Consider the following 22,440-nt stretch of genomic DNA (forward strand, 5'->3'; position numbering starts at 1 on the left):
ACTTAAACTGTTTGCTTCGTCAATTAAAACCAAAATCCTCTTTTGATTCGATGATTGACAGCCTAAGAGCTTGGCCATTAAAAACCAAAGAAACCACAAAACCTCTTTAATGCCTAAACAGTATTTTAGTTAAGCAGTGTTACTGAGATGGCATTCCAAAATGAGTTTTCATGCATTTTGAAGGAATAATTCTGTCATGTTTTCATGACATAAATGTAAGTATGCAGGCAGCTAGAGACATATGTCCAAAACATTTTTATCTGTAGAATAGCATAGGCAAGACTTTTATTCTGTAAATAGTTGCATGGGAGATGTCAAGACCTGTGGCCAAAGCTTGTAGGATAGGATAATATGTAATGAGTCTAATGTAGGAATTACTCTATGAATTTATGTAGAAGAAAGTGAGAGAATGGGGAAACTGTGTGACTGACGGGTAGATCAGTTTTTAAAGAGGAGCCTTGCTGCTTCAGTTGTCTGCCATTATTAATAATGTGGTCAACCCCGGGGACAGTTAACGGTTGTGGAGGGTCATGGGTGGCTATTTCCTTTTCAAAACAGTTAACTTAGTACTAGAAACTTGAAAACAAACCAATAATAGATCTTGCAGTAGAAATACATTAGTTAGTAAACATGTTAAATATTCTATTACATCTTTTTATATGCAGCATGTCACTTCAGAGGCTGCTTTTAATTGGAAATATGAAAACCAAGGACACATCCATCATTCTACAGTTAGTTACAGAATTTAAAGCTGTTTTTCTTCATTTGATTAGATCCTTCTCTCTCTCCCTGCCATTCTGCTATGGGTTTTGTAGACACAGAACTTTGTTCAAATGAGTTGAATTTTTAAAAGTGACATGTAAAGACTCTCCAGGTGGCAAGCGTAGTGAGTATAATAAATTACAGTAAGAATACTGACAGTGATTATTTACCCCCATACCCAGAATTCTAACAGTCAGAATTTGTAATACTGCTTTTTGGGGCTTTTATTCCAGCTACTAAGATTAAGTTGATGGTGTTTTCTCTGAGGATGTTGTAATATCTTTGGTGTTGGTTTGTGGAAAACAAATACTAGTGTTTAATGATTGTACTTGCAGGAAAAACATCATACTGATATAAGAAGGAGAAAATTCCCTTACCTACGGTCTTTTCCTGGATCATGAAATAAGACATTTATTCACATACTATTGCCACCAGTCAAATAAATATGATAGAACAGTTACAGAAGTGCCGTTATTCTCTGGTTTTCCGCACATAAAACTCTCTGAACAACCATTTCTAATTGTCTCGTATTTTTCCTGAGCCTTCATCTTAAATTCCTATTTATTCACATTGTTAATATGCCAGTGTCTGTGTTGTTACTTTCTTGTCTCTGAACCGTTGTGTTCATGTAAGCTTTAAGTGAGGCTGTCTTGCACTTTCCAATTGGTTTTCCGCTTCTTTTAATGCACTTTCTTTGTGTACGTAATTGATTGTGTAAAGATTTTGGGGAGTTAATACGAAGAAGGAAAGGCATAAGACAAATTGGTAAAGATCAGTTCCTCTCTTGTACTTGACGAAGTGTCAGCTTCACGCTCTGGTATTTAAAATCACCTCATTCAACAAAAATACTGTTGTCCTTGTTGGTATATTTTATACTTTAAATTCTTTAAGAATAAATAAAACACTTATGTCTAACCAATCAGCAAGGCATGGTTAGCTGTAGTGAAAATAATGTTTTGATGCTAATAATGTTTTAAGAGTTTATTTCTTCAGCTTATCTTATTTTAAAGCTATTGTTGAATATTGGAAACAGAAATGTTTGCTGATAAATGGAATTGCAGGCTAAGGAAAAAAGCCTTAAACCAAATACAAAACGATACAGCACCAGCTATTTCTAAACAGCTGTTAGGAAACTAGTAGTGGAAAGTTTTGTTGCAGTGGGTGTGGAAAGAACTACGCCCACATTCCTCAGTGATAAAAATGCAAATAAACATCTAAGACACTCCATGCTGTAAGCTGTACTTCTAAACATCACTGATCAGGCTGTATGAATTTTAACTATTTGCACTATGCTAATTTAACAGTGTTTACAGTTGAGATACTGTTTTACTTTGATATCAGTATTTTAAATGAAAGTTTGCTGGCACCTTCAACACTCAAGAGTTGAAAGAACGATCACCTGAACTCCGTACAAAAGTTTTAGCATCATTTAAGTATTTCTGGGAGTACAGGTAACTACTTAACAATGCACAGCAGTGATTCCTTAATTCTTGGTTGAGTGTAATGAATACCTCCCTCTATCCTCTTATTTAATGTACAGCTTCACGGAGTTTCTGAAAAATGATTCTTTCTTTAGCAGTCATAGTTCCCAGCACCATTTTCCTTTTTCCCGTATCTTCCCACTTCATGTATTGTGACATAGAAATTGTTGGGTCCTCCAGAAGTGGATGCTCAGTTGCTGTTTGTTTTACCAAAGACAGATGTTGTGTGCAACAACCTACAATCTTGGTAGTCTCCCTTAGCATTGCACCTTGCTTAGTACGAGTTAGGATTGCAGTAGGAAAGAAGTTGTTAATGCAAATGTGCAGCTGTACGATGAGTTTTGGTTTTGTCTTCTTTCTGCTCTTGAATTAGTCTTATTTCTGAATAATATCATGTGGTCTGTTCCTGAAAATTCATGAAATGACTTCTCAAGTTCATCAGGTTGATGCTGGTGTTAGTTGCACAGAAACAAACCCTATTTCTGCGTAGTGTTCTTAAAACAGATCACAGGCGAGAAATACTTCAAGTGATAGGGCCAGGGTGAAGATGAAAACCGAGCTTCTTGAGGTGATGATTTTTCATTGTGTAAGAACTGTCAACTGACAAGCAGCCCTGAAAGTACAAAGCACACTCTCCCCTCGGGAGGTCCCGAGTAGAGATGCAAGTTGGCCCGAAGGTGTACTGGGGCTGTGCAGACCTGCAGGAGCTCCAGACTCCTGCGTGCTGATGATGCTGGATGCTTCTTTCTCTGAGCACAAGGCAGTTAAAGCTTAAGGTATACACTGGGAAGAGTAGTAGCAAATTCATACTGAGGATCAAAATACAGTTCATGGAACTTACGTTTGAAAACAGATTTTTGTACAGCAGCAGTTTAAATGGAAATAATTCCCTAATGCATGAAATTATCAGGAGAAGTTACAAAATAAACACATGAACTTGCACCCATTTTTCTTTTAAGTGCCAGCAAATGACTGTGTCAAAGAAACTTAAATATTACAGAGGGCAGGCATTCAAAGTTAGGCCTTCAAAGTTAAATCCTTTGCACTGGTTTAAGAGTAGGCAGGAGTATTTTCTAATGTAGTCGTTCCAATTTGCTCATAGCTCTGTATATCTCTCTCTACCATGGCTATAATGGAAGTCTTATGGCTCAAGGCTTCTAAAAATAGTAATCACCTCTAAAAATTCAGAGGAAAGAAGGAAACATTACCTTGTATATGATACGCAGTAGTGGTCCAGGCAGTCTGGTGGTTTTTTTTTTTTATTTAGAGTCATTTTAGTGCTTAACACTGAGCACAGCCTTATAAAGGAGGGAGATGAAGAAGTGTATTCAGTTCTAACCTCTCATATAAAAATAAGCTAACCAATTTGAAACAATTAATTTAATCTTTCTTATAATTGAGTGCTCTTGCTGAGAAGAAAATCCTATTTAATTTGATCAGTCTTTAATTTAAAATCTTGTAGCTTTTTGGAGGGCACTTTTTCATATGGAGTGTTATGACTGCCTTAACTTATTTCAATTCATGTAGCAGGAAGGAGACTTAATTCATAGCTGGATATTGCAGGTTAAATAATTGGATTCTTGCAGTGCTGTGCTACTGTAATACGTAGATAAATAGAATGGCTGTTCAGTAACAGCTGCTTTTTTGTGTGTTCTTAATTGTAATTGCTTGTTGCAGGGGTGTTGGACTAGGTGACCTTTAAAGGTCCCTTCCAACCCAAACTATTTTGTGATTCTACGTGATCTGCCTGGTTCCTCCAGAAAACTTCGGAAAATATGGAACTAAAGGATATTTCATTGTCTGTTTAAAAAAAAAAAAAAAAAAAGCCATGTGAACTATTTTATGCCTTTGTATTCGCATTTGCCTCTTCCATTTTATCCACCAGTGTCTAATGCTAGTGTTTTGCTTCTTTTTTTGTTTCTTTATTTTGTTGCTTTTGTTTGAATGTATTATTGTGTTTATATGGAACTGGTCAAAGAACCGTTACTGTATTTTATGTTTGTATCTACATTTTATTTTGCATGCTTAACGTGGCTTTGCCTGGATATTCTTTTTGGTAAGTTCAGATTTTAAAAGCATAATGTTTTTCTGTAGTAAAGTTTGTAATCTGCCACCTTCTTTTCTCCCACCTCAAGTAACGTCTTTTTTTTTTTTTGGTACTGATTTGTGCTCATGTACTGTTCTGCTTTTGCTAATTATACATATGATAACGCTGTTTTCCTAACTACCCATTTTCATCTCTAGCTGACCTAAACAATATGACTTCAGTACTAATGTGTACTAATTTGACTTTTACCTTCAAAGTATAGTTGGCAGCTGTTAAAATGATCTGTTCTGAGAACTCTGTGTATTTGAGACACACAGAACCTCAGTCTTAGAAAACCGTGTTGAGGGCTTCTTTGCGTAGCGTAAGAGTAAGCTGGTGGTTACTCTGTGCTTCACAGGTATTATTTTTCAGCAGTTTTCTCAAGATCGTCTAAGAACAGTGTGCATATTTATGTTTCTCTTTTAGCAACAGCTTGCTCAGCTCCAGAAAGAAAAATCAGAGATTCTGAAGAACCTGGCATTATACTACTTCACGTTTGTTGATGTTATGGAATTTAAGGTAAGGTTTTACAAATATGTCAGTTGTTCTGTCACATCAGGTTTCTGTGTTTTTATTTATAAAATAACACTATATAATGACATAGCTGAACTTGTAGCTCTGTTCTTAAAAAAAAAAGTCTCCATCACTAAGCTTAGTAAAGTGATTTACTTGGATCTTTTTAAACTAAAGTTATTCCTTTGTTTTTCAAGGACCATGTTTGTGAGCTGCTGAACACTATTGATGTTTGCCAAGTCTTCTTTGATATTGTAAGTTTCTGGGTTTAAACTCTGAAATGCCACTTAAAAATGTTTCTGATCAAGAGTCCTGGGTGGAGAATTAAAAGGACTTTGTTAGCCCAAGAAACATGACATCTGTAGTTATTATAAATACAAGAGAAACAAAACCACTGTACTCTTCAGATCTCTAACTTTTATAATAGCTTGAAATCAGAAGATAGACCATTTTAAACAGGCTACTTAAGGACAGTAGTGACAGCATTGTCTGTTACCAGACATACAAATCTTGCTGTAATTTTTGCTTTTTTGCACCTACAAGTTAATTCTTAGCACTCACTGTCACCTGTATGCTTAAGCCACATGAGGCTCATGAGACAGGAATATTACTCGTGTCCACCAAAGCTGCGTGAGGAGGTCACTTCTGATGTTGGCTAAAACAAATACAAAAGCAGATAAAAGTATTACATTTAAAAAAAAAAGAAACAAAACACCCCCCCCCCCAAACCCTCACCAAAAACCCCACAACCAAAGACCAAAAAACCCCAAAACAGAACCTTGAACACCGTTTCCTCTTTGTTTCAGCTTTCATCCTTGATGTTCATGATGTCACCTTGCTAGTTTTAGTCATTATTCTAAATTTGGATGACCTAGGTTCTTAATATGGAAGAGGAGTGGGTATATATCCTATGGAATGATGTTACCAGGCCAGTGGGATATATGCTAGCTTTTTTTTCGACAGAGTCTTACTGAAATAAAATTCATAGGCAAGGCACTTCCTGACTGCTTAGTAACTGCCAAGAAATTTTTTCCTATCTGTCAGCTAACCCGTGACACTTAAGCCTGGAAAGATGTATTTGCATGCTTGCTTTCATGAATGCAAACAATTCTGGATATTTGAGTGGATAAGTTAAGATAATTCATAGTCTGTATGCAACCAGAACAAAAACTTTGTTCGAAACAGTCCATTGTATTTAAAACACACTGAAAATCCATGGAAAGGCAAGGAAAAAAAAAAAGCTTGTTTTAGAATGATAATTTACTGTTTGTTTTTTTAACTCTAGACTGTAAACTTTGATTTAACAAAGAACTACCTAGATTTGATTATAACCTATACAACTCTGATGATATTGCTGTCTCGAATTGAAGAAAGGAAGGCTATCATTGGACTGTATAACTATGCCCATGAAATGACACATGGAGCAAGGTAAAAGCTTGTTGTATAAGAAATGTGTATAACAATAATAATAGTAACAGCTACACCTGAGTGAATTGTTTGTTGTTGCTTTTAGTGACAGAGAATATCCACGCCTTGGCCAGATGATTGTGGATTATGAAAATCCTTTAAAGAAAATGATGGAGGAATTTGTACCTCACAGTAAAGTATGTAACTACTTTTCACAGGCACACAGTAACATTAATTGAGAGAAGCAGAGATAAAAAAATAAATATGCAAGAGTTTGTTTTGTCAAAGGCCATTAGGTATAAATTTTACAGGATATTTTACTTATAGTGGATGTTCGGGGCTGGGGATTAGTGTCCTGTTAAATAACAGAACGTACAGAAATAAAGGAATGCTAAGACCCATTGGTAAGGTTCCATTTTATTCACTAAGGATGAGAAATTGATTAAAAATCAGTTGTAGATCATCTGTGAATAGCTACATCTGTGTTGTGTTTTCATTTGTAGCTTGAAATTAAGGAGATTCCTAATGTTTCCATGAAACCATTTTTTTGTTGGTTTAGCCTCCTAGAGGAATGTGTTTTTCTATTTTGTAACCTGACGGTTTTTGCTTTGGATTGTCCTTAAACTGTGCGTCCTGGAGATCACCACTGCCTCTTTAATAATGGCTCCTATACTCAAAAGGTGACATTGTGTACCCTGCTCAGTTCACTTCACTAACTTAAATGAACCCAATTCATTTAGCCTTTTCTGTACAAATGTTTTTAAGATCTCATTCTTACACAGCTGGTTGTGCTGCAGTTCTATAATAATTTATCTAGGCTGTATCCTCATATGAGAATATCTTGGAAAAGTGACAGAAGCCTCGCCAAAGTCAATGTATATCCTGTTTATCACTTCCCATTTGTCTACTAGGCTTGCTAGTCAGTCAGAGGAAACTAGATTTGTTTGATCAGTAGTGACCGACTGTTATTTATAAAGGTGTCATTTTCTAGGTGCTTGCAAATTGTTTGCCTAACAACTTACTTTGTAATCTTTGACACGAAGTTAAATACTAAGTTATTGCCTAAAGTTTTTAAAGTTTGGGTTTGTTGTTTTCCCCTGTTTTGAAGTGTAGGTACTAGTTGTGTTTTCCTTCTGTAGTCCTCTTGAGATTTTACGTAATTTCCTTAAACTCTTTAAGATAGTAACTAGAAATTCATAGACTTTTCCAGCTAAGTGCTCTAAAGTTAAATAGCTTTTGACTACTTCTCATTTGTCTAAATAATCTGTAACCTTATTTTTATTACTTTCCTCTGCACGATTCCAGGCTTGTTAAGACTCACTTTGCTAAGGACCTCATTTGCAATTAATCTCTTCTCATGCACATTTTGGCAAAGATGCTTCACTTTTCAATACTATCTTTGTTTATGCTCTTGTAATTTAATAATGGACAAATCCTTTCCCTTGAAATGTTTTTAAAGCCATTTTTCAGTCTGTTTTTTTTGCTCTTCTGCTTATTCTGTGCTAAAGGTATAAATTGGGGTCAGGGATCCCCTCAGGCACCGTTCTACAGAAACACGTACTTAAGTTGCGCTCTCATGGAACTGCACACTTAAGTTGTCCTTTCATCATCTCACTACTTTGTGGTAAACCTGGCAGTTGTTTAGTCCTTTAAATTAGCTTCAGCAGATGACTTCCCTCCCCCCCCCCACCCCCCCCCGAGTGACCTTCTCTGCTGGCTTAATGCTTAGACCTGGCTCCCTGAGGACTCGTATAGGCACCAGTATTGATGCAAAAGACAGCAAAAAGGTGTAGGACCACACTTTACTCAGTTAAGCTTAATCTGCTCTGAAGATGCTCCTGTAGACAGTATCTGTTCAAAATAATTATAATTTGCTAGCAAAGAGGAAGAGCATACTAAATGAAGTGGCAGAGAAAGGTATAACACAATAATTGGGACGCTTGAATAGATAATGAACAACTTCCAGTTGTACTTGACAGATTTTTTTTTTTGTCCCCTATTAATTTTTTTTTCCATGTCCTCTAATTCTGAACTCAGAATTATATAACTCTAATTAAAAAAAAAAATCAACCCTCCTGCTTCTGTTCATCCTTCCCCTAGCCCAGAATAGTCTTTTATATATGAAGTAAACTGTATGCAATGGATTTTATCCTCAAGTTTAATTTCAGAACTAGTTCAGTAAAATGTTTTGAATATTGGTAGCAATAATGCTGAGAAAACAGCACTACTGATAAAATAGTTCTTAGTGTCTCTTGTGCTTGGAGTATGGCAGTGTCAATACACAGCTCACAAAATGAGGTAAAGAACTTGAATATTTATCCAAGACTGAGCCTTGAGGACATCTTCAAACTAATCATTGGTCCCCTTTTTAGTCCCTTTCAGATGCTCTGATTTCACTCCAGATGGTCTATCCTCGAAGAAATCTCTCAGCTGACCAGTGGAGAAACGCACAACTACTGAGCCTCATCAGTGCCCCCAGTACAATGCTTAATCCTGCACAGTCTGACACAGTATGACCTTTTAATTTGCGTTATATGATAAAGTTAATAAAATAATGTGTTCTGTTTGATTTCCTTTATGTGGCTTTTAATCAGAGTAGTAAATAGGCTGCCTGGGAAAGCTGAATACTTTAGTACAGGGGAAAAGTTTTCTTGCATTAATTAAAGCCTCTGTTTTGTTAGCTCATGCCTTCATTTCCAGTGTTTGATAATCAAAAGATGAAGTGTTAACTTCTGTAGTGTAGAAGGAAGGAATCGTGTCTACCGTCTCAGACACTTGTGGGCCAACAGACTGAAAATCAGAACTGATACTTCTTTTAAAATTTGTACTGTTTGCGCTTGCTGCCTCTGTTGATATGAATGGTGTTCTTTCTGAAAAAGATTCAAACATTAATAGCTTTTAGGTTGCGATTATTATACATCAAAAGCCTTTTGTTCTTAAATATTCTTAAATACAATGTTTGTTGAACCGAAACATTTGTCAAAATTTGTTCACTATGTTGTTCAAGGTATTGGAGGGAATGGAAGCTCATTTAATGTTCAAACCCTCAGTTTCTAAAGGGATGAGTTGATAGTCAGCAGCAGTCTTCCATGATTCATCAGCATTTAAGGCTTTATTTGTCCCTTTTTCTAAAAAGTACTCATGAAATATGTTGTCTTTTAGATAATTAAGTTTGCTACAATTTACATTTTTTTTCAACAGATGCCATGTGAATACCTCTCTCTGGATGCAATGGAAAAATGGATCATTTGTGAGTAAAATATTCTGAAACAGCTCATGGTTGTATTAAAAAAAAATTAGTTAACATTTAAAAGACTATTTGCTTTTTTGTACTGTAGAAAAGCTGTTGTATTCAAATGAGATTGTGTATTCAAATGAGATTGTTCTACAGAACTTGATTAAATCTCATTTGTATGCATCATACTTCTACATGCATTGAAGTTAGAAGTCAGCATATGTTACTGGAATGGAGTTTGTCATCAGTTTATACCGGAGTTTGACTAAAAGTGAGGGCTTAAGTAATTCTGATGAAAATAGCTGAGTAGTATCAGCATTAAGTCATTCATGTTACAAAAATACTACAAAACTACCTCCATTAGAACATTGTGGATATTTTTAATATATATAAACCTATCTTATCCCTTAAACAATTTATTAATGAACTATTTGAACTATTTAAGAGAAAATGCCTAATAATCTCACTGTTCTCTTACTGTCTTTGTGCATCTGGTTTGTGACACAAATCAATGTGAACTTTTGAAGTTGGGTTTATTTTGTGCCATGGAATCCTAAATAGTGATGCTACAGCTTTGAACCTTTGGAAGCTTGCACTTCAAAGCAGCTCTTGCTTGGCTCTGTTTCGAGATGAAGTATTCCATATTCACAAAGCTGCAGAAGACTTGTTTGTAAACATACGAGGGTAAGTTTTTGTTCTCTTTTTCTTCTTTTAGAACCTCTGTTAAAAACATGTAGTTCCTTGAAGAACTCTTTTGAAAATATTACTTCTACTTCATATAAGTTGTACTTAAAATGTTTGTGTACTGACTATCCTTTACTTAGTGTCTTGACTGTTTCTTTAATGTGTAGCTTTCAGGAACCTGATTTCATAACCATCATGCCTTTTTTTAACCTGGGTTCTGAAAAAGTCTGGTGAATCGCTCTCTAATTATCTTGCCCACAAATCTTAATCTAGTGAAGAGAAACGATGTCATGAATGTACCGTTTGCTTGAATAACTGCATCTATCTGCCACTGTTTCTGCAATATATCATATGAAAACTCAGACAGAAACAAAGTTGAGACCTCTACCAGCAAACACCAGGAGCACTTCAGTAGAGAGTATTTTTGGTTTGGGTATCCATTTTTGGCACTTAGCTCTGGTCAGGGCAGTAAGTCTTGTGTGAGCTTTTTGCCATATCCTGCTTGCCATAGTGTTGCAGCTCTTCTCAAGTCCCACTCAGCTCTCGCTGAATTGTGCTACTTATTGCTGTATTGTTTTTTACTTGCAGCTACAACAAGCGTATTAATGACATCAGAGAGTGCAAAGAAACTGCCGTTTCACATGCGTAAGTGTCTTACACAGTTTTCCTGACAGATTTTAGTGTTGGTTTTCTTAACAAAGTTATAAAGAATGTATAAAGAGGATTTGTTGAATGCTGAATTAGTTGTGCATTTTCAAATGAGATCACGTACTGATTGCTCTTTTAAATCTGAGTTTGCTTAATGCCATTATCGATTTAATTTCCCAAGTTTTTAGATTATTTTTCAAATTATCATGATGGAAGCATTTAGTTTATTCTCGAGTTTCCTTTTGTCTAATTACTTAATGTGAATGGAAATTAAATAGAAATATATAGTGGAGTCAAATGCACATCACAGAGCAGGGGCAGAGAACTTGGGTTTTAAATTTAACTATTTCAGGAGTATACAGTGTTGGTGATGGGGGTGCCAAATTTAATAGAACCACATCCTTCGAAATACTGAACTTTTGAAGTTGGTATGATATGAACTGCCTATGCTTGGGTTTAAATGCTTGGAAAAATCAAATGTTCTGCAGTTAGTGCAGTGGATGAGTCTTGGTTTGTTCTTTTGATGCAGCGGTTCAACGCATAGAGAGAGACGTAAGTTTTTACGTTCTGCACTCAAAGAACTGGCAACTGTCCTGTCTGATCAGCCAGGCCTGTTGGGTCCCAAGGTAATTATGGTTCTTACGTTTTGCATTTATGCAATCTTACTGTGTGTTGCTCGGTGATAATACAACATTTTGTTTGTTTGGTGGGGGGGGAAACACACTTTGAGAGAAAACGTGCCTAGGTTTTAGGTTTCTTTAATTTTAGAGACTAGTTGCCTCTTAGTGTGCACAAGCTGTCCAACTGTTGTATATATCTATAAGCTTGTGAACAATTTTTCTTTTTCAGGCACTTTTTGTATTTATGGCATTATCCTTTGCTCGTGATGAAATTATTTGGCTACTTCGTCATGCAGATAATATGCCAAAGAAGAGCGCAGATGATTTCATAGATAAGTATGTTAATTTTTAGTGTGATACTAAATCAAATATTTATGAGAATTTAACAGATAAAATACATTTGAAGGCAAGGGAATCTCAGGAAAGGATGGCTATATGGAAGAGTTGGGACTGGTCAGAAAAACCTTACCTGAGAATGTTAAGCTTCCCATTAAAACAGAAAACTAGAAGTATTGTATTAGAAACTGGAGCACATCAGTGAAAATTTATTTTCTGCAGAAAATTTATTTATAAAATAAAAATATTTTATCAAAGTGGTATGTGCTTTTTTCTGTTTGAATAAGCAAAAATAAAGCTTTATCATGTGTCTTCAGTGGTACTGATTTTGCATGGGGCAAGTCAGTGGCGGGGGGAAACAGTCAACAAGTTTGATTTGTTGATTGGTAGAATGTCTCCTGTATTGTAGCAAAACTGTCTTTTAAATCAGGTAAGACATATTATATAATACAGTATTAGTGTCATCATAAACAGAAGATAAAAATGAGAAACGGGATTACGAGATTTTATCAATGTGTATAGGCAGAAGACCACTACTTGTCTTTGAGTTGTTTTCAACAGTATTGAACGCAGGGTTGAACTGAAAGTCTGTGTGTTGACTGCAACAGTTGAAACAAGTGGCAATCACAAGGCTGTTTCTAAAGCTGGAGTAGGAAAACCTTGAGTTTTCTTCACTGGTGTTAGGGAGGGATGGATGTCCCAGAGCCTCCCTGAAACAAAGTGTGAAAGTATTTAACCATCATCATGGTTTAAAAAATAAATAAATTACAGAAAAGCAGTTATTAAATTGTATTTTTCAGATTGAAGCACTTTTTGAGAAGAACTTTTTTGAAATTGAGCATTATAGAAGGGCTTTTTATTAAAAAAAAAAAAGTGGATAGTTATACAAACCTTTGAGGATTACTGTGATGGTATCCTGCTAGCTTATCTCTGTTGAGTGGGTTTTACCTTGCAGAGAAAATTACCCACATAAGCTTATTTTACAGTGTGAACAAGTATTTTCATACAGAGATTACCTAATAATAATAATAATAGTTTTAAAAGGAAGGTGTAGGAGGAAATCTCCTTGAGAAGTATTCCACTGATAGAAATCGGTTTTAATATTTTGCGTGTTTCATATTTGTAAGCTTTTGCTTGTCTTCTTGCCTAGACACATAGCCGAGCTAATATTCTACATGGAGGAGCTCAGAGCACATGTGCGAAAATACGGACCAGTGATGCAGAGATACTACGTACAGTATCTCTCTGGCTTTGATGCAGTGGTCTTAAACGAGCTTGTTCAGGTATGGCAAGACTGTGGCTTTGGGTTCTCAAATGAAAACTTTAAAAAGGGCTTTTTATCAAAAATGGCTTTATGAAACGCATCCTGGTTTGTGGATTTTTGATTTCCTTTATGGGATAAGGCAGATTAATTTACTGTTTAATTCTGGGATTTAGAGTTGTACTTCTGGTTGCTACATGAATCCCTAAATGTTACTAAGCAATGTTACGTTTAGAGGCAATGAAACAGGTACTGCCACTGAAGGAGCGTTGTAGAAACTTTCTCTTACTCAGCCTTACGAAGAAACGATAGGCTTTCTGAGTGGTTTGGTTTTATTCCCTAGTGGCCACTAGATGGGGCCCAAATTTTGTGACTGGGTCAGCTACTCAAACTTGACAAGCTTGTACTGGAAGCTTTTTTGTTGTCTTCAAAAATTAATTTCACACTTCAAGCATTATATCAACTACCTGAAGGTGGAACTTACGTACTCTACTGTTTGTTTAAAGCAACTATTTAAACAATTTAAATACCAGTTGGTATCACTGTTTAAATTACTAAACCTTGGGTTTACCTTCAATACCACAATAACTGTATTTGGGGCTTTTTTGCTTGTAACTCTATATACGTACATGTTAACAGATTTTATTTATGTTTTTTTAGAGTGACAGAATTAAATATTTTTGACTTGCATCATTGATTCCTGAGAAATTATTTCCTGGATTTAGTGAATGACTTCTAAATGCTGTACAAGTGGCACAAGCGTTCTGTGTTTAGATAGGATAATCCTTAGGATCAAACTGAAATGAGGAAAAAATTGCCTTGAATTTTAGCTGTAATTAATTCATAACATGTATCAAGCACAAGAGTAGACAAATGATCAAGTAATAATTTGGATTTTTTGTTCGGCTTTTAGGTTAAAATGTCAGTCATAGCTGGATTATGAGAAACTTCTGTATTGTATTAATAGAAATGTCATCTTATCTGTTGCTGAAACTGCTTTTTCGTGAACTGTTGCATTTTGTAAAATTTGAAAACTTGATCGTCCATTTTTCAGGTGATCTCAATCATTGAAGTCAATGTTAGTTAAAAAAACTGTTGTGAGAGGGTTTTGTGGGAAGCGAAGTGATGCTGATGTGGGCGCTGTTACATCTTGCCGTGGCCACATTTGCTTTGCAGACAGATCAGGTGCCTGTAGAGGTCAGAAAAATGTTTGGTGTCTGATGTCTAACAGGAAAATGCTTGGTGTCCATTTTGTAAATGACTACAGCCTGAAAATGCATGGGCACATTTACTGATGCGTTTTTCTGTTTTGAGCAGATGTTGGTTTGGAAGAACCTTTTCCGGGTATTTTTCATCAACCAGTGAATTAAAAAGTGAAAGCTGTTAAATAGCGCTATTTGAAATATTCCATTGATTAAGTTACCATGTGTAAGTTTTTGTATGTTTCAGAGTATAGCTGATAAATTGGGCATGGGCATTGACATTGTTTCATAAACCAAGTTTGAAATAATAATAGCAACAACATATATTTTAGAATCTTTCAGTATGCCCGGAGGATGAATCAATCATCATGTCCTCCTTTGTAAACACGATGACTTCACTAAGCGTGAAACAAGGTAAGTTTAAATGAACTTGGGAAAATGGTAACAGAATGGATGATTCCTTTGGAAATCTTCATTACCTTTTTTGTTTCATGCAATCAGTAGAAGCAGGTAACTTGCATAAATTGAATTTGTTCTCTTATTTTTCCTTTGTTATGGAATCTGCTGCTTGTTGTGTCCCTTTTCCAGGACAGCTCTATAGAGATAGAGCTTTTGAAGAATGCTGTTGGGAAGTAGTCCTACTTTTCAATTTAGAAAGCATGTTACACATGTTTTCATCCAGATGTTTGAATTCTTATTAGTGTGGCTGTGCTGGATAGAAATTTTAGGTAAATAGTTTAGAAATTTTTTTAAATTATTTTTTTTCTTTTTTAAGTAAAAGCATGAGGTTCAGTTTCCAAGTAATTCTTGAGTACTTTGGGGTTTTTTAGAAGGTCTGATATAGCATATCTGAATTTGAAGTTGTTTTCCTAAAAATTTTATGTTCTGTGGGTTTTTTTTTCCCCCTGATGCAGTTGAAGACGGAGAGGTATTTGACTTCAGAGGAATGAGATTAGATTGGTTTAGACTGCAGGTAAGACTTTGTAAATGTGTGTGACACTTCACTAACTTAAAACCAAAATGTTTAATATATTACTGCTCTTCTAGATTACTCTCACACTGCAGGTGGATGACAGGCTATTTAAGAATAACCAACTCCTTTAAAATCAAGCAAATACTTGAGCAGATAAGTTGCTACATTTTGATGTAACTTTGTCTGCATTGCATACTTTTTACAAATCATCCTTTGGGGTGTTTGTAACAGTTCGGAAATAGAATGTGTTGAGGATGAGCAGTTTGTTGGCGGCTGTGCGCTGTACGGGGTGTGATTCAGCCTGCCCAGCCAAGCGAAGGTAGAGACTGTTCAGTGAGAAAATGATGTTCAGTGAGATCACTCCTGTGCATTACAGTAACAGTATCTTCAATTCACTTAATTAAAAGGGGAGAATACTGTTTAGGCTGTAAATCAGTTGTTTTGAGATTATGTAGACATGTTATTTTTATATTTTCAGAATGGACATTCTTATTCTTGCTTTCCAGAAACTGATTGTTAAAAGTGGAAGCTCACAGGTGCATGTTTGTATTTTGCCAATACATTTGCTCTACAGTTTATCTGTCAATTGGTGTCGTATTCAAATGACATTTGGAGACTTCATTGAAAGGCAGTTTGCTTTTCTTAAGCTATAGTGGAAAGATAAAACAGTCTACCCATGGTCTTTAAGTACACAGGTGTCCTATGCATAGTATAATCAGTATTTAACATTTCTATTGGGCAATAGCAATTGAACTTTCGAAAAAGCAGCTGTAGATATAACATAAAAGTTTTCTTGTTTCTTCCCAGGCCTACACCAGCGTTTCTAAAGCTTCGCTTAGTCTTGCAGACCACAGAGAACTAGGAAAAATGATGAACACAATAATTTTCCACACAAAAATGGTAGATTCTTTGGTGGAGATGTTGGTTGAAACCTCAGATCTTTCTATATTTTGGTATGTTACTAACCTGACTGTAGATGGTTTATATTATTTATTGTTTGGTTTGTCCTCACATGTGTAATGTTTAAATAGCAAAGTTTGTAGGAAGATAGGCCGGTGGGAGAATCAGTTAAAATTTGTGGTTTCCATCAGAATTAGCTTGATGAAGGTATTTCTGAAGGTCTGTCAGAGAGATTCTTCAAGCAGTCACATAATTGATCTGGGATCATTTGCAAGAGTCTTCCTTAATACATTTTTGCAAAGGGTGCAAGTTTTTGCAGTACCTATGTGGCAAACACCAGAATCAAAATACGATGATGATGATGATAATAATAATAATAGAGAGGCGCAAATAAAATGCGTAAGAAGTGAATGCAGAAAACAAACTTCTTTGAAAGCATGATGCAGTTTTTGGTATAACTACAAATTTGACACTAACAGCATGTTTGATTTGTGTGAAGTATACTTTATTTGCAGCAAAATTATGTATGTATTCTATTTAAATGTCTATTTCTGATCAGCTTTTATAGTCGTGCTTTTGAGAAGATGTTTCAGCAGTGTTTGGAGCTTCCTTCTCAATCAAGATACTCAATTGCATTCCCACTGCTTTGTACTCATTTTATGAGCTGTACCCATGAACTATGTCCAGAAGAGGTAATTTTTAAATATATTGTTTAAGTTATTTTCATCTCTCCTCTCAAGTAGAGAGGACTAGAGCTGAACACTGCAAGAAGGTGTTATGGCAATATAAGATTTAAGAGAGGAGAGTGATGAAAAGGGAGGTAAACATGTAGATACCTTCTTATGTGATTCTTCACCCATAGATCTCAAAATCCTTTTCTGAAGTGAATAAGCATTATAATGTTTGCTGTAAAGAGAGATTAAACTAAGGTACAAAGGTTAGAAGATTTTTCTGCTGTCATTCAGGTTTATATGCTAGCAAATCCTATCTGCCTATTAAAACTTAGAAGCCTAACAGTTTTTCTTTCATATGATTTATAAACTCATAGTTATTAAAAGGAAATAGGGAGGCTTGTTGTAGATAGTGTTTCTTCAGTAAGAGTAAAAAAAAATTCCAAAGCGATACATAATATAATGCAAGCATTTGTTTTGGTAAGAACCGGTTAATGCCAGCCCTCTTTGGTTAGAATTATAAATGAAAAAATGCAGGCTGTTGCTTAAAGAAGTGTTCCCTTTGTTAAAGGAAGTCGTTTGATTCTGAAGAAATTATTTCTGTTTTTGTTGTAATGAAATACATCCTTTAATACATTTCCTGTCTGTCCATTGGCTTTGGAATGACTCCAGGGGGTTGGGTTGGCCAGTTTTGTGTAGTGCTCATGAAAAGTGGGCTTTCATTCCTAACAGTGTTCATCTGAAACAATTAGATGAATAAGAGCTATTGTACTATGCGTGATGTTGGTTTTTCTTATTTAAACATTAAATCCTCTTCTGCTAAACTTCATTTCAGTATATGTCTGTATCATTATTTTCCCTGTATACTTCGCTTTAAACAGCTGCAAACTCTATTTATACCAGACAACCACTAAAAAGTTTCCAGGAAAGCTTCCTTTCAGGACAAGAGATGTCTTTCAGAACAATTACAGTAACAGTAAGGAATCAGTAGCCAGAGTCCACTCTATGCTAGTTACTGTGAATTCAGCTGCAGCAAGCACATTTTGCCACAACCAGCAGAACTTTGAATTCAGTATGTGAATTGTATGACTTGGTAACTGTTACCATTTTGGAAAAATAATCTTTGCTATACTGCGTACAGTGTGTGGTAGTGTGGCTGTTAGACAGTAAACATTGGTAGTGAAAGAAGAATTTCAATGAGACAGAGCCTATGTTTGTGCAGATCCAGTGACAAAGGAGCTGACTCCAGAAATGAATGCATCAGGGCTTCATTATTGGCTTTTTCAGTGGTATGAAGGACACTGTGCTTTCTCTGTAGCTTGAGTTGCATGCTCTTTTTCTCCTAGATTAGTACTGGTACAATTTAGTGGCGAGGAGATTCACAGAAACCTTGAGTATTGGACACATTAAAGTAGATTCGGTCCAAAGTTAAACATGAAAACCTACTTTTTAAAATATGTTTTGCCTCCTTTTACAGAAAATGTTTTGCAAGATATGGCAAGCAAAATGTTTTAAATTATAATATGCCATGTCAGTGACTTTGAAAATTTTATGGTTCAAGTTGCTTCCCAAAAAATTAGATAGATAAATAAATCGTGGAGCTGAGATTATTGAGGACTTATTAATTTATTATTTCTCATACCCTCGTGTTATACAATTTAGTGAACTGTTATCTGCAGTACAGTGTGTTGTGTGTGAATATTGTAGGACCAACAGGAAACTGAAAATCAGACTTCCTGTTTTTTTTCTTCTTTAACAGCGACACCATATTGGAGATCGTAGTCTTTCCTTATGTAACATGTTCTTGGATGAAATGGCTAAGCAAGCTCGAAATCTTATCACAGATATTTGCACAGAACAATGTACACTGAGTGATCAGGTGAGTGTGGTTGTGTCTTTTTTAATTCTCCTTTGAGATTTTTCTCTGTTCAACTTCCTGAATTTTTATGGTTATATTTCCTGTTCAATTTTTTTCTCTGTTTTGGGGAATTTCTCTGTTTATAAAATGGAAAGTGATTTGAGGAAGACTTTTTAATATTAGGATTGTGTAGTTAGTAGTCAAAGGAAGAAGGTGGTACTTGTGTGATGAAGTCTCCACCTGGACCATAAGCTTATTTTGTATCTCATGGCTGCTAAAAAGTTGGATTTTAATTTGCAGGGTCTGTTTCTTTTTGTTTACTAGTTGCTGCCAAAGCATTGTGCCAAAACCATCAGTCAAGCAGTGAACAAAAAGTCAAAAAAACAGACTGGAAAGAAAGGAGAACCTGAAAGGGAGAAACCAGGAGTAGAAAGCATGAGGAAAAACAGATTGGTTGTGACAAAGTAAGCTGCCTCTTCTGTTCCTTTCACCTTGAATCCCAAGTCAAAACGTGTGTGCTTTGCCTGTTGAATGCTTCTTGCTTAATTTATTTGAGTAAGTTTAATTGACTGTAAATACAACACTTTATTGTTTGTGAGCATATGATGCTTCTGTAGCTTGTATAGAGACTGAATTCAGTTACATAAAGCAGTAGGAATGTGTATCCCTTGAATTTATCCCCTCAGCTGTTTCCTTTCCTAAACAGAAAGCATCCTTGTGCTGTAGCTAGGTCTCCTGCATAGTCATATTACAGGCTTGAGAAATGGGCCTGTGTGAACCTCGTGAACAAGGCCAAGTGCAGGGTCCTGGTCTTCAGCCGCTGGGATGGAGTTGAGGCTCCACTGCTTGTACCAATGGGGGAAGGTTTCCTTGTTAGTGGCTATAGAAAAATTGCAAACACCTGCAAATCAATAACAAAACCGAAAAACCCACCAGAAAGAGATAAGAGGAAAGATTAATAAATTTTAAGTTTGAGGTGTAAGACGTGATAGGGGAGGAAAAGGTAGAAGATAACTGTTAGGAGAGATCAGAGGACAAGATGGTAGAGTGATAAAAGTATGAAGAGGAAGGAAGCTAAGAAAAGGAAATGATTAATGTTATGTTTAGTGTTGTGGCTGGGAGTGCCTAAACACACACTGCTGAAAGGGAAGTGGTTTTGCAACAACTGCAACAACCAAACATCAGAGAACTGTGAAGACTAGAGAAGTTGAGGGTAAAGAACTTGCTTGTAGCTGAAGATCTCTCCCCCAGTATTTTTAATTTTTTAGTACTGGCTAGTAGCAAATGTTACTTGTATTGCTTAGTTCAGTTATGAAAAAAACACCTTAACAGAATGTTCTTTTTGAGGGGAAAAATATACATTTTTTTTAATACATATTTTTTATATATATCTCTCATCACTGTGTGTGATGCAGATCAGTATGCAGTTGTAGGATGTGTTCTTACCTGAAGTAATGTATTTAAATAACCTAGAAAACTGTCTCAGAGCAGAAAAAGATGATGAAAGGAAATTAGAGTTGTTCCTGCTCTTGAGACATCTTCCATCCAGTGTGTGCTTTCCATGACAATACACATTTATGTTGCATTAAATACTTTTTCTTAATTTCTTGTTGCCTCTTTTTACAGCCTGGACAAACTGCACACTGCACTTTCTGAGCTCTGCTTCTCAATCAATTACGTTCCGAACATGGTGGTTTGGGAACACACGTTTACCCCAAGAGAATACTTAACATCTCACCTGGAAATCCGCTTTACCAAGTAAGAAATATTGTAGAGCTAGAAATATTCATATGCAAGATAAGTCTTTGCTGATTTGTTGTTGGAAGTATTGTTTACTTACTGCATAAAACTAGTTTTTAAAGGTGACTTGTGAAAGTCATAAATGAAATTCTGACTAAAATGACAGTTCAGTTATATGTGCACACATAACACAATTGTTAGTTCGTATTTTAAAACAAAATACATTGAAATGCATATCACCTATTTAACAGCCTGATCTTGCATTCCTAGTCCTGTGTATTTTGTACAACAAAAAACTTTTTTTGTTAAAATAAAAAGTGTTGCCACTTGATATTCCTGTCTGTTCTTACCCTGATCTTCCCATTGTTATTTACAGGAATAGGCAAATGGCAGCTTCTGGAGAGGACTTCATATTAAAACAGCCAGTTATCATAGTTGTATTTTATGCCAAGGATTATTAGTTACACATTCCAAGCAGGGTATAAAGACTTAAAGTTTTAATCATCAAGACATAATATAGGTCACTACAGCACTCCATCTTTCAAGTAAGACAAGGTGGCCTAAAAGTGAAGGTTATGTCATGACTTTATAAGAAGTCAGCTGTAATCTTCAGGTTTATGAACTTTGACCAGTGTTGGTCACTTGTGCTTAGTTTTTTAGTTTTGCGGGGTTTGGCTTGTGATTTGGGGCTGAAGCCATAGGCAGATGACTTTCAGAGACCGTGTTCCTTTTTCTTGCCCCATGAAAGAAATGAGACTTGCTAGCCAAAGAGAATGAATGTTCAATTTATCATGATTTGTCAGATATTTAAGTGCTATTTCTTCCAAAGGCTTGCAGTTTACCTTTAAATAGTGTTAGTGTTTCAGTGTTTGGAGTTTTCTTTGTTTACTGTTTTAACCTGCTCTGTTTCATGTATGATGGGACTAGAGCTTATTATTATGGCACTTAATCTTGTAATAATGCCAATTTTGAATTGATTTTAAAACAAAAGAGAGACTGTTTTGGAAGTAACCTTGTGAAAATAGACTTATTTACACATTTACAAGCAACAACAACAAAGTTACTTAAACAAGCTGATGTTCTCCTCCAGAACAGCTCATCTCGTTCGCCTCTGAAGGTAGTAAACTACCAATTTCTTTTTTTGTTTTGTTGCTGTTCTGCCTTTGAAAAGTACGTATCACTCAAAAGCTTAGATCTGAAAGTCTGAGACCATTAAAAGCCTAAAATTAATACTACAGCAAGTATTTGTTTACTAAGAAGACTTTGTTTGCTTTAAGGACCCCCTGATGTAGTTTGCTTGAGGGCCTGGTTTCAGTGAGATACTGTGTAAAGTCCACGTCCATTTATGTTAAAAGGGCATATACAATCCTTTGTGCAGTTCTGATCTAGCTTGAAAGCTAGCCTGATGTATAGGACATCTCTTATTAGAAGCCTGGTTTTATTTATAGTGAGAATTTGAACAAATCAAAGTATGTCCTGCAATTTCTTGACTTTTTGACTGAAGATAGAAATAACGTCAGCTAAAGGGAGATCTGTTTTTTTCATTAATAAGATTTCTATTTATTTACTTAAGTTATACCCCAGTTTTTAAAATTGTAGATACAGATATAACTGAAGCTTACCTACCAAATGATATAAAAATATTTCCTTGTATCTGCTTACAGGATACTTGCCGAGAAGCATTAGTTGTTGAAAGCAGAGCTTCTGATAACTTTCTTGAAAAGTTATTTAAAACAGTTAAAATGTAATTTAAAAAAACCCACATGCTCCAGGAAAGCTATCTGTATTGCAAAAGAGATGACATCTTTCAAGATAACTATGAGATTTTTGTTTTAATACTGCATGAGCTGAGGCAAAAAGATTATATAATATGGTCTGCATCTTACAAAATTTATGCCCTCAAGTACAGTGGGCATAGTTAATATCACGAGATAATCAGATATGCCTTTAAATACTTATGCAAAGCAACACAAGATAGAAGTTTTGCTTTGAATATTTTCAATTCAAACTTAATTTATAGCTAAAACATTTTTTTACAGATATTTCAAACTACAACTCTGACA

The 22,440-nt window shown here is 35.5% G+C and overlaps 1 protein-coding gene across 2 annotated transcripts in view; it reads left to right on the plus strand.

Annotated features, from left to right (window-relative positions):
- The window catches only part of NCKAP1 (NCK associated protein 1), a gene marked incomplete at its 5' end in the record, with an annotated part of 61,611 nt that overhangs the window by 18,710 nt on the left and 20,461 nt on the right, over positions 1-22,440 (plus strand). For both annotated transcript variants that reach the window (XM_082001542.1, XM_082001543.1), the window contains 18 exons: positions 4,756-4,848; positions 5,040-5,096; positions 6,128-6,270; positions 6,356-6,446; positions 8,622-8,759; positions 9,451-9,499; positions 10,012-10,168; positions 10,757-10,813; positions 11,346-11,442; positions 11,666-11,772; positions 12,923-13,055; positions 14,568-14,649; positions 15,150-15,208; positions 16,016-16,161; positions 16,668-16,800; positions 18,539-18,658; positions 18,962-19,101; positions 20,264-20,395. In XM_082001542.1, coding sequence (XP_081857668.1) covers positions 4,756-4,848; positions 5,040-5,096; positions 6,128-6,270; positions 6,356-6,446; positions 8,622-8,759; positions 9,451-9,499; positions 10,012-10,168; positions 10,757-10,813; positions 11,346-11,442; positions 11,666-11,772; positions 12,923-13,055; positions 14,568-14,649; positions 15,150-15,208; positions 16,016-16,161; positions 16,668-16,800; positions 18,539-18,658; positions 18,962-19,101; positions 20,264-20,395 — 1,934 coding nt within the window. The remainder of the gene's footprint in view (positions 1-4,755; positions 4,849-5,039; positions 5,097-6,127; positions 6,271-6,355; positions 6,447-8,621; positions 8,760-9,450; positions 9,500-10,011; positions 10,169-10,756; positions 10,814-11,345; positions 11,443-11,665; positions 11,773-12,922; positions 13,056-14,567; positions 14,650-15,149; positions 15,209-16,015; positions 16,162-16,667; positions 16,801-18,538; positions 18,659-18,961; positions 19,102-20,263; positions 20,396-22,440) is intronic.

The sequence above is a fragment of the Phaethon aethereus genome (genome assembly GCF_964289735.1).
Source record: "Phaethon aethereus genome assembly, chromosome: 6".
NCBI lineage: Eukaryota > Metazoa > Chordata > Aves > Phaethontiformes > Phaethontidae > Phaethon > Phaethon aethereus.